The sequence below is a fragment of the Serinus canaria genome, chromosome 18, assembly GCF_022539315.1.
Source record: "Serinus canaria isolate serCan28SL12 chromosome 18, serCan2020, whole genome shotgun sequence".
NCBI classification, from domain to species: domain Eukaryota; kingdom Metazoa; phylum Chordata; class Aves; order Passeriformes; family Fringillidae; genus Serinus; species Serinus canaria.
In genome coordinates, this window is record NC_066331.1 from 8,810,625 (window position 1) to 8,823,063 (window position 12,439).

At 43.7% G+C, this 12,439-nt stretch overlaps 1 protein-coding gene across 3 annotated transcripts in view; it reads right to left on the reverse strand.

The window, feature by feature from the left end:
• Window positions 1–12,439, reverse strand: part of B3GNTL1 (UDP-GlcNAc:betaGal beta-1,3-N-acetylglucosaminyltransferase like 1) — a 106,318-nt gene that overhangs the window by 3,064 nt on the left and 90,815 nt on the right. For all 3 annotated transcript variants that reach the window (XM_030232883.2, XM_030232880.2, XM_050981410.1), the window contains 4 exons: window positions 11,227–11,362; window positions 3,803–3,871; window positions 2,567–2,641; window positions 67–153 (listed from right to left, as the gene is read on the reverse strand). In XM_030232883.2, coding sequence (XP_030088743.1) covers window positions 73–153; window positions 2,567–2,641; window positions 3,803–3,871; window positions 11,227–11,362 — 361 coding nt within the window. In that variant the 3' untranslated portion in view covers window positions 67–72. The remainder of the gene's footprint in view (window positions 1–66; window positions 154–2,566; window positions 2,642–3,802; window positions 3,872–11,226; window positions 11,363–12,439) is intronic.

Sequence of the window (12,439 nt, forward strand, 5' to 3'; positions counted from 1 at the left end):
AGCTCTAAATTTGGTTTTCCTGCAGCCAGACACACAGGGAGCAGCACATTTCATAGCACTGCTCACCTTGCTTTAGTTGAAGTGATAATAATCCATGCCCTCCTTCAGGTTCAGCGTGGCCAGGTTTGCTTCAAAGGCTCCCCCTGTCAAGTCCTGCAAGGGAGGAAGAAGAAAATGAACTCACACTCATTTCAGGCTGTAGCAGGTTTGGGTTACTGATTCTTTAGGCCACAGGAGAAAGTCCCATTTGCAGAACTAAAATAAACCAAGGTTCAGGAAAGTTCCTACTCAAAACTTCAGGGTATTTTGAAAATGTAGTGTTCAGATCAGTGTGGGGGGATATCAGACAGCTCCTGCCTGGGCTGTGCTGCTCTGGAGCTCACCAAGGCTGCTCAGCCCAGCTCTGCTCTCTTTGCCAGCTCAGACATTGGCAGAAAAGGGACCAAGGCAGTGAGTTGGACAAAACAAGTGCTTTGGGTGGCCTCTGAGCACTGATTAGGTTGTCTGATAAAACCAGCCCTTCATCCAGGAGATGAAGTGCTCTGCAGAGTTAAAGGTGTTTCCTTTAACCCAGTCAAGTTATCAGGACAGGAACTGGCTACATTTGGTCCTTGAGCAGCCTCAGTGATGTCATTAAGCAAACAGGGCAACTTCAGCATTCCTGAGCACTTCCTGCAGTCCTGAATTACTGATCTTAAGGAATGTCTCCAAAAAACCCCCAAAAATTAATGTTTGTGTGGTGGGCCCAGAACAGCAAGAGTGAAGTTTTAGCTGTGAATGTTTAGGATGGGAAGTTACAGAAAGGGAATCCCACTGAAACTGGAATTGAAGGAGTTGGAAAAAAAATAACCTGCTTTATAGAGGGTTTAAAAAAATACATAAGAGACCAGATGCTAAATTAAGTGGGAGAGTTAAAGACAAATCTTTCATTCCCAGAGCACAGGAAAAGCCAGGCAGGGCTGTACAAGAGATGTAACTACAAATTTTCTGAAAACTTTATACAATCAAACTTGTTTAATTGCTGTGACAGAAAAATAAAAATCCCTTTCATTCCCAGCCATTGGAATCCAAGCCAAGGCAGGGCACAAAACAGCATTTCCAAGCATTTTGCTTTTACCTCCAAGCAAGAGCACACAGGGAGCACAAACCCTTGGGTGAAGTGGCCCTGAGCAGCTAAAGCCACACTTTCATTCTCTTCAACAAAAACTCACACACAGAGAGCAGAATTCCAGCTCCAGCTGTCTGTGAAGCCTTTCTAAAATGAGCAGAGAGCAGAGGATGCCTGCTTCTTCCAGAAGGATTTGCTCTGCTACCAAAGCCATGCCAGTGCTCACAAGGGAGGAACTGCCTGAAAAAATAAATGAGCCAATGCTGCTCCAAGTACATGGCCCAGAGAATCATTTCTTGTAACAGCCCACTTAATAAACACATCTAATCTGCAAAATCATCCTCTCAGAGCTGCAAAGGAACATGCAGGTTTTGTCTGTATTAAAAGGAAAAATAATCCCCTGCCATGAACAGCAAAATAAAAGCCAGAAAAGCCCCTGAGAGCAACTTCCACCTTCAGAAAATGGTGAGGAACTTAGGCTGGTAAAGAGTCAGCAAGCAGAAAGTGGCCATGAGGGGAAAAATAGGCTGAAATCCCAGCTGAAATGAGAGAGCAGAGTTTGCAGACAAGATGTTGTATAATATTCTCCCTGTAAGGGCTCCCCAGATTCAATGTGCTTCAGAACAGGTTGCACAGATGTTTTGTCTGGGGACTTCCACCCACTGTTCTGTGCAGTATGAAAAATTCACTGACTTGTAACAGTACTGCTGCTCCAAGAGTTTATCAAGCAGGAGTAGAGGATAATGCCCCAAGGCACTCCCAGTGTGCCTTTCCAGCCCTGAGTGCTGAGCCCAGAGCTGATCAGGAGCTGGGAGTGCCAAGTTAGGGGCAGAGGAGAGGAGATCCAGCTGATCCATCCCTGCAGAGACCAGCACAGCATTACAGTGTCAGGTTTTAGTTGCTGTCAGAGGGTTTTTATTACTTTTTAGCACTGTAAAAAACAATAAAAATAGCAAATACATTGTATTTTCTATTTTAAAGCTTCTGTGTTATAAGAGCAGAAGAACTGCTGGTTATCATCTAATTATATTATCAGGGCAATGAAAGCAGTTGAAATAAGTTACCACAGGCAGATGGAGAAGATGCTTCAGAACTGGCAGGGCCAAACAAAATGGTTTTTAAGGTCTGATTTAAAAACAAAGCCTTTGCCATACATGGGGCTGCAAAATACCTGGCCCAAAGCAGGCTGAGTGCATGTGCTCATTGGGGTGTGTTTGGTATTGGGCTGGGAAGTAAAACAGACCCAGGTCCTTCACAGAAGCTGTCCCTTTCCTAATTCTTAATTTTACCAATACTGCTGATTTAAATCCCAAAATACCCTGCACAATCAGTTTGATTTAAAAAGCCATTCAACTGCAGAGCAAAAGCTTCTGGGAAAAGGCACTTCCAGTGACTAGAAACTCATTTTCCTGAGGAGCAAATGCTGCTGCTGCTGCTGAGGCCAAAGGTGGGACTCACCAGCTTGACACAGATGATGAAGGGTGGAGTTGCATCCCTGAAGTGACACACAGGAATTTTTGGTTTTGGTCTCTCCTGCAGGAGGAAGGGGTACAGAAGCACTCAGGTTACTTGCCAGCTTGGTTTTAGGAGCTGCTAAACTCTCAAAGGGGAAAAAAATGTGTTGAGCTGTGATGCTGAAGAGACCTTGCTCATTCTCTGCCTGTGTTTCAGTGCCTTTGTGTGAAGTTCCACCAAATCTGAATTTGGAGCAGCTCTCACTGCTCCACTGCTCCCTCCTCACCTCCAAGTTCTACTTCCAGCCCTTTCCCAAACAGTTCCATCTGATGGCAATGTGTGCAGCTTCAATGGCTTGTCCCATAACAAACTGTTCCTCTTTTTGTGGGTAATTTTTTGCCATTTTAGTGAACTGCATCCATCCCTGTGCCCTCAGACAGCATCAGAACAGGCACAAGGGCAGAGACAGAGGAGGATCTCTCCATCCTGCTGGGAGCTGTTCAAGGGCTAAAGCTCAGCTGGGACTTCACCATGATGCAAGCTGCAGGATTTTCTGAGAGTTCACAACAGCTGCAGTACAAACTTCACAGCTGAGCTGAGAAAATGGGTTTGTTTTAGGAAGACCAATGCCCAGGATGTGTGTCAGTCATGCTGACAGCATTACTGAGCTGCTGAGCACTGAGGCCTCAGTATTCCTGAAATGCTGATCCCAATTGTTTCCATGCAGTTCAGACACTCAGTGTTTTCCCAGTTTGGAATTGTACAGTTCCTCCAAGCTGTACCTGAGGAGGGGCTCTCCTGTTCCTCCTGTCCCTCCTTCCCTCAGTCCCACTCCCATCAGATACAAGGACCTGGCAAACTCAGGGTAATTTGATCCACACAATAACTTGTTGGAAAACTTTTAATTTTGAGGGTTCCTTCCTTTTATCCACCATAAACCAAATTCTACTCCCATTTAGAAGACACAGCTGTCAGTGAAAACTGTTTTACCCCATCATCAGGATCCTTTCAGAAGAAGTATTTTTGTCTATCTAAACTGACTTTACTGAGTGTGAAGCTGACAGTCCTGGCTCCACTTTGCATTCCAGTGTCCATTCCCAGCCCTCCAATCTTCTGCCATGGCCTCTTTACCAAAGTGAGCTGCTATACAACAAACAGGATCAGTGACAAATTCCTTCATCACATTCCCCAGGACACTTCTAGAGCACAATAAACAATGCAAGAGTGCTTACAACTCACCTCAGATTCCTCATAAGTGTAGAATCCTTTGGTTATTTTCTTTCCATCGACATCACAAAATGCAGTTACCTGGAAAACAGCAGCAGAATGTTTCAGTAGCCCCATTTCACCTGTAATGGAGCTGTGAGCAGAGCTGCAGGCATGGGGATGGACACAGGAGTAGGGCAGAGCACCCTGGACCTCCTCTGGAGCTTAAAGCCTGATTAAATTCTTTCTGGTGTATCTCAAGAGTGGAGAAAATTCTGTGTCTGTGAGCACATTCTGATCTAAGTCACTGAGTGCACAAGGGAACAGCACCAACCCCATCCCCAGGGAGTCAACTCATCCCAGAGACCAATTTCCTCATTTTGGCACTTCCACTAAAACCCAGCCTGAGGTGCAATAAAAGCCTCTCTCTTCCTGTCCACCCCAGGCATGGGATGTACCCCCAGACACCTCAGGACCTCTGCTCTGGGTGCTCTGCAGTCCCAGCCTCGATTCCAGGGCACAGCACACCAAATCTGGGCATTCCTATGGTATGGACTTGGATTTCAACAGAAAAGCTCAGCAGATCTGATGCTTAAACACAAATAATTACTGCTTCACTCTGCTTATTCTCACTGGAGTTACGAAAGCATTATCTGCAGCCCTAGGTGCCAGATATCTCAGGTGGGTTTTTATTTGCATTCCTCATAAATATGCAGTCAGAAGAAATGCCTGCCATCTAAAATACACAGTGGCCTTATTTTTGAGAGCCACTAGGTTGGCAGGAACATTTTGGAAGACTTTTTAAAATAAACATGGCTATGTTTTCCTCTGACTTCCACTGGATCTATTCACATTATCTACATGGAGCTCTTATGCTGAAGCAGAACACTTGAGATAGTTAAGGTCATACAGAAATCAATTATTCTGGTGAAAGCTGGATAGCAGCTTTCATATCTTTTTAATTGCTGCATTAAAAATTGATTACCAACACTTACTGCTGAGAAAATCTGAAAAGCCAAACAGCTGTTTATTAATTTATTAAGTTAGAGAAGGCTGAAAAGGCTGGCTGGCTTTCCGTGTCTAAAATCTCTCTCACACATTTTCTTCCTGTGATTTAAGATGGTTCTCTTTTACCTAAAGTGACCTCATTCTGTTTGTGTTGAGGGTTTTTCTAATACCATAATATCACTTCCTTCATTAAACATCACTGGCAAGAGAATGCAAACAAAAGTATCAAGGGACTGCAGATAAGGCTGCAAAGCACCAGTGATCAGAAATGAGGGGATAAACTGGAGGGGGTGGGCAGGGACAGTCCTTGGAACCCCTTAGAGGGACACAGGGAGACCTGGAGAAGACAAAACAGGCACCAAAGGAAGACCAGACCATTAAGGAAATACAGAATTTCCACTGTGGGGCTGTGAGTGGGGAATCACATCAGGAGCACAGCCAGGATTTGCTCTGATGCAGGGATTCCACAAACACATGAACCCTGTGTCAGAGCTGGAGGGGGAACAGAAGGGAAGGAGGGAATTCAGGACGGTGCTGGAGATTGTACAAGGTGTTTGTGGCTGCTGCAGCTGGGTTAGATTGACACACACAAGCAGCTCCTTCACAGATAAATCCACTTTACCTCCCTGGCCCTATTTCCATGCCCACTGCAATGCTTTGGGGTGGCTGGAAAATCAGATGGTGTGGATGTGTACACACACAGAGATAGAAATATGTGTGTACATGAAGGGAACCAGTACAAGTCACTGGGGGAAGAGAAATCCCTGGCTGTATTCTCTTCATTCTGTGTTAACCACCTTTAAAATTCTCCAGTGTTCAGCAAATCTCAGTTCTGCCACTTGTGTTTTACTGTCCTGGATGCTGTGATCATAATAAACAATATTTAGCAAGATATGCCTTCAATGTCAACCCAACAGAGTTCTAGGAACAAAGTCCAATATGTTCCTTTACTGTCCAATAAATGAAGCTATTTTTGGAGCTGATTATGCTCTTATAGATAATAAAAACCAAAATAAACCAGCAAAATTTATGACATGAGGTAAAGTGAAATTCTATTTACACTTGTTTGTCAGTAACTGAGAATTCAGCTGCAAGATCTGTGCTGGGAAGTCTCACTGTTCACCCTCAGTGTGGTATAACCCAGTTAACAGAAACCCCTGAGTGGTGCCTGGACTTCTCAGCATGAATCAATTTCTTCCCAATATCTAATCCCAATCTCTGTCAGTTTAAAACCATTTCTCCTTGTCCTGTCACTGCATCCCCTTGGAAACAATCTCTCTGCAAAGACACTTCTGGAATCACTAAATTGCCATTAATTCCAACCCTCCCTCACTCCATCACTCCAATTTCTGGGTGTAGAAAACTCTGCCCTTTCCCAGCCCCCAGAACACCCCCACACAAACCCCTCAGTGAAAACAGAACACAGGTGAGCCTGTGACAGATTTCCCTTTTGGATGGAAAGAGCTCCAACCCTTTTTGTATTTCCCTGTGCAATTCCCAATGGGCTCAGGCAGCCCAGACCTGGAATTTACAGTAGTACAAAACAGGTCAGACTTGAATGGGTGATTTTTCTGCAGCCTGCACACCATGTGGGTGGCCAAAACGTAAGGCAACTCTTTTTCTGACACACACTATTTATTTTCCAATTAAAGCAAAGCTGGGTTTGGACTCTAAATACAGGACTTAGGCACAGTTGTTTATCCCATCAGGGCATCAGGCTTTTGGGAGTTATTTACTTTATACACTATCAGGATAAACCCAGGGACACCTATTTATTTTCCTGCATTAATGGCCTTCTTTCTTGTAGCTTTTGGGAAGAACATCTATCCACACAGGAACTCCTGTCTCCCTGTGAGAAACCATGAATTACAAAGCCATAAAGGAGTCTCAATTTGCTTTTTTCCCCCCCTCTCCTTTTAGCAAAATTACTCTTTGGCAATACCTCTGGCAGTATGATACCACTGGGTCCTCAGATGACACTTCATAAAATATATGAATTATTACATGTTTTTATTTTGAACATCACTTGTATAAAAATGTGCACAGTTACAAAATTTCCAAAGGAAAGAGCACTGCTAATTCTCTCAGCTCAAAACTGGAGGAGACAGCTGGGTCTCTGCTAGAGGCAAGCTAAGGAACTACTGAAAGTCATTTTTGTAAAAATGGATTGCAACTTCCACTAAGAGTGGTGTAAGGGGAAAAGGAGAAATCTTCTCCCTCCTAAGAGAAAGTTTACATTGCTCTAAAGATAAGATATTAACTCTGCTAGGGGGAAGCACGTTTGAGGATGATAAAAGCCCTTTTCTGCCTCTTCCTAATAAACACAGGGGCTCTGCAGGGCCAGGCTGGGGCTATCAGACCTCCCTGGGGAAAGGAGATTAATGGCAGCACATCCTCCTCCAGTGCACAGCAGGGAAGTCACAGGAGGAGCAGCAGTGGCAGAAGGGTGCCTTGGGTGCAGCTGGGACTGCCTGCCTGCCCTGCTGGAGCTCTGCTGGGCTTGCACAAGAATTTAATTGTTGTTTCCTGTGGGACTGGTTGGGCACTGCAGACAGTGTTTGCTCACACTTCCCATTCCACTCAGATTTCATCATGGACAAACTGAAAGGTTTCATCAGCTTAATGATGTCCTTTAATGGTGAGTGATCTCCACAGGGTTTTATTCCCCCTTCTTGTTTTCACCTGTGGTTTGTAACAGCCATTTACAGAATGCAACAACCTGAAACCAGCCCATTCTCAGGTCTGGAAGGACATGAGAGGCAAGTTCCACATGGGAGAGTGAGGAACTGAGTAGAACCTGAGAGAAAACTGGAAAACCCTTTCAAGAAATGGTCACCTGCACACTGGGACTTCTCCCTCCTAACATCAGCTGGTGTCCTCAGAGTCACCTCCAAAGAGACAACCTGCAAAATCCTTCTGAGCAGATCTCCCTGCTGCATTCCCTCCCCATCTCATGGAATCCCACATCTGTTTTAAACTTCTAGTGAACCCTGTTAATTCTTCTATTTATAATTCTTTCACTGAAGCTTGTAGAAAACCTCAGGAGCATGTTAATATACATCTCTGCAAAAGCAAAATCCATTTTGGCCATTCATGTCAAAACAAAGCAACTGAAAGCATTACAATGCAAGTTCAAATGGATACAGCTAGTGAAAAAAACAGGGGCATGAACAGCTTCTGCCATGCCATGGAACCAGCGAGCACCAGTCACAACCTGAGTGATTTTCTGTGCCAGGAGCTGCTTTTATTTCACCTCTTTAGCACTCCAGCCAGGACAGAAGCTGTGGGTATCTTTAAACCCCATTTCATTATTCCATTTAGACACCAGTCCACTGAAAACAGCAGCAGCTTCCCCCTTCTGCACATACCCACTACAAAATCAGTGGAGAATTTAAACACCAGAATCCAACATGCAAAATCAGCTGCTGAACACTGGCTATAAAACATTTCCCTTGTTATGTACAACACACACCTGCCTTCAGGTGTGGGACCTCACTGCCAGAGGCTCATCCTGCAGAGGAAATCTGAGTGATGCCAGGCACTCCTGGGTGTGCACAGCCTGGGCTGACAAAGAGCTTGCAAAAAGCACTGCCTCCCACGTGGAGAGAGCAGGGAGTTTTCCTGGCCAAGCAGCATTCACTACAGTCCAAAATGAAGCCTTGGTTTACCCCATGTCATTTTAGGGGGTTTTATAGTTGGATTTCACTGAAACTTTCAAATTTCACCTCTCTCCTTGTTCTGGAGGCTTTTAACTTGCTTTCACCTTGCCATTCCGCTGGGGAAGTGGGTGGAACATTCTACCCTTTACTCATGTTTCTTTGATTTCCATGTTCCCACTCCAGGCTCTGGGAGTGCCTCTCACACACTCTCAGACTGGTTAATTTGAACATTTCTTGGCTCTGGGGGTGAGCTGAAGGACCAGAGCTGCAACACAAGGTTTGGTGATGCTGCTCTCGGAAAAAGGCAGAGGGAACCCAATGGATGATTTGAAATGCTCAACGAGCCAGGGAAAAGGGCCTTCAAAAGACTTCTTCTGTTTGCCACCAGCAGACAGGGCTGTCCCAGAGGGATGGCATGGCCTGGCTGTGTACAGGCACTGTTTCCAGCCCACTAATGAGCTGATGCTCCTTTGGTCCTTTTCCCTGCTTTTCCATGAACTCTATTTTCAGCCATCGGAAATGACACGAAATGTTAATGCTGAAGTTCTCCTTTTAGCTGAAGTCTGATGGAGAATAAAAGAGCAGACAAGACAGCTCAGAAACCCTCCAGGCACATGGAGCATCCCAAAAAACATTTGGTTTCCATCTTCAGCTGCAAATTATAGACACAACGGATGTGTTTTAAACAAAAAAAGGCCTGTTTGACTTCATTCTTGCAGAAATGCTAATACTGAACCACTGTCAGCAGTGTGAATCAAGAAGGGGACAGCCAGGAAGCAGAATTTCCCTAAGAATACTGAGATCATGGTAATTAATTCATAAAAAAAACCCCTACTAGTGGAATAATTTTTTTCGTGTGTTGCTGTTTAGCAAAAATAGTGAGCCTTGGATTTTTGCCTGACTCCTCTGGAGACAAAGCATCATTTTAATATTCAGTGTACAGATGGCTGAGGGAAAAGGGAGAATTGCTGAGGTGTCCTTTTGTCTTTTAACACAACCACAGCTCACAGTCACACTGTTTCCCAAACAAACTAAAGTAGTAATTTGTTAGTGAGTATGAACATAGACAGACTGCTGCTTCCTGGAATTGCCTGAATTTTGTTTTCTAAGAAACAAAACTCTTTGGCACAGGGCAGAGCTGGGCTTTTCAACATCCCACAAAGACCCCATCAGCAGAAGAAATGCAATTGCTTGTTTAGCAGGTTCTAAAAATACTAGAAACATCCTTTTGTTCTTGAAAAAGATGTTTTCTTACACACCCTAAGCCTGACAGTTCAAATGATTTAATTCTCTTCCTGAGGATTTAGTAGAGTCCAGGTTTGTTTCAAAATTACAAAATAATACAAGCTGTGTGTAGTAGGGGTATTTTTGGGAGTGTTATTATTTATCCCAGGAGTTTGTGTCCCAAATTTTCTGCAGGTATTGGTGCCAGTTGAGAAAACAGCCCTGCAGTGACTCCACAGTCCACCCAAAGTCATCTGATGAAATTCTGCATCTCAGTGAAAGTATGCAGACAAACAAAGCATGGGTGAAATCTCAGGAGCCTAAACTGACCTAAAATATAAAACCAACTAACATTGAATTTAGACAGCTATATTCTGTCTAAACTTAATTTTAGTTGGCTTTATACTTTTATAGATTTTAATATATATAAATAAAATATTATTGTCATTATGATTATATATATAACAATGAAATACTATACAGAATATAACTGTCATGATAAATCAATAAATAAAAAAATCACATTTAATGGACAGGTTTGTCCTCCCTGAATGAAACAACTGATTTATTTAATATCTTTTTATCCAGCTCACCCACTGCCACGTGATGGCAATGACTGAGGGATGGCACTGGAATGGCACTGGAATATCAAGCAGGAAATTCAGTTCAGTTTTTGCTTTGTACATTTGCTATCTGAGAGTCTCCCATGCCTATTCAGTAATTCTAACTGTGTGTATACAAATGTCTTCTATTTTTTTTATACGTGTGTGGTCTGAGGGCGACAACATTAATCAGGTTTTTATATGTATTTGTCATTTTGTCTTCCCATCCATATTCTTAAGAAAAGAAAAACACATGCAGCAATAAAATGAATGTTCTGTGGTTCTTTATAAGAAACAGCCATTTGACATTAGCCCTAAAGCCTTTATCTAACACAAAGTTATTGCACACAAGAAAAAGCTATAAAAATAAAGTATTTAGACTCTTGGACAAATCTATCCTGAGAAATATCTGCCACTGCCAAACCCCAGCATTTTCAGCTGACTGTGCCTGGGACAGCCATGTCCAGCAGTTTCTGCTCACCCTTTCAGCCCACACCAAACCCTTTTTTTGGCAATCAAATCCTTTTTGGCAATCAATCCCTTTCCAAAGGGACTCACAGTGACCAGGGCCGTGTCCAGTATCCACTTTGGAACTGGGCAAATATTACACAGCTATGGATGACCCTGGACAAGGCAGTTCAGCACCCTACAACCCAAACAAAGAGTTGCTCTACTCACCCTGAGTACCTGCCTACTACAGCTGTGTCTCACCTACTGCTGTGCTGAGCACCAACAAGGTGCATTTCCTGCTCTCCCTGCCCACCATAAGCTCTAAACAAAATATCATGGCATTTTAAATGAAGAAATACATCACACAGAATGTTGAGAACTGCCCCAATTTATATTAATTATCAACTGGTACTCTGGGGACAAAACATCTTATGAGAATTTTGCTGGGTTAGATCAGCAGCATCACGGGGCACATGAAGAAGTGGGTTTGTACAAATGTCACTTTCCAGCTCACCTTTTTCTGATTAGCTGGTGACAAGCTTCTGTAGAGCTTCTTGCCTTGCTTGCCAGCATTCCAAATGGTGAATGATGTCCAGGAGCTCAGGACTCTGTCCTCAAGGAACCTGACTCGGTGATTCCAGATGGTTTCCCTGGAGAGTTGGAAAAAGGGCAGATTTTGACCCCTAAAATGTTTTCACATTATTATAGAGCTATGTGCACATGTACACACTCACCTACAGGTAAACCTGACCAAAGGGATTCATATAATAATAATAATCAAAAAATCACATCAGAACATTAGACTGAAAATTTCTGAGGGAAACACAGAAAAGAAATTCTGTGGAAGTTCTCAGACAAAAACCATTTGGATAGATAGGAAGCAGTAGCTAAACAATTTGTAATTTCAAGAAGCCTCCCAGATCACAAGAATATGAAAAGCTGCAGCTGTGGTAATGAAGTTCAACCCTTCCAACACCCGTGCTCACCCATGAGCTGCCCTGGAACCTGCAGTGACACAGGCAAAGCATCTCCTAAACCCAAGCTGAGCTCCTGTCCCCTCTGCCCATGGGCTCATTCTCTCCATGCTCTGATGTGCAGCTGGAACCTCAGAGATTTAGAAGCCCAGCTCACCCCCAGCACCACAGCATAAATGCATTTGCAGTGTGGATTTGGCTCAAGGCTCCAGCACGTGGCTGTCAGAGCTCTGAGTCAGTGACACCCCCAGCAACACTCACTGTCCCACACCAACCACCTCATTTCACCCCTCACACTGACCAGCCTGCACACACACACACTTTTCAGACCAGATAAGACAGATATAACTGTAAAAGTGCCCAAGTATGATTTGGTAATGACACAAATGTGCCTATCCCTTTATTTGAAGGCAACTTTCGTAAGAATCTGCATTTCTAGGAACAAAAAGCAGTGGGATTGTTTTTGCCTTTTAAAAAGGAGTAGGCCTCATAGAACTTTTTAAAACATGCTTTAGGAAAAAAAGCAAGCTGGCAGATGTCTGTGTGCAATTACACCTTGAAGTCTTCATCTTTGGGATAACTTCCACAACAGAATTAAGCCAAGTGGTTGAGGTAAACAAGGGTGACACCAATACCAAATGACAAATCCCATGGCTCTGGAACCATCCCCAGCAAGGGACCATCCAATAGCCTTAGGTACTGAAGAGCTGCTGACATCTTCAACAAGGTCAAGACAGGTTCTCAGAAAGAGAA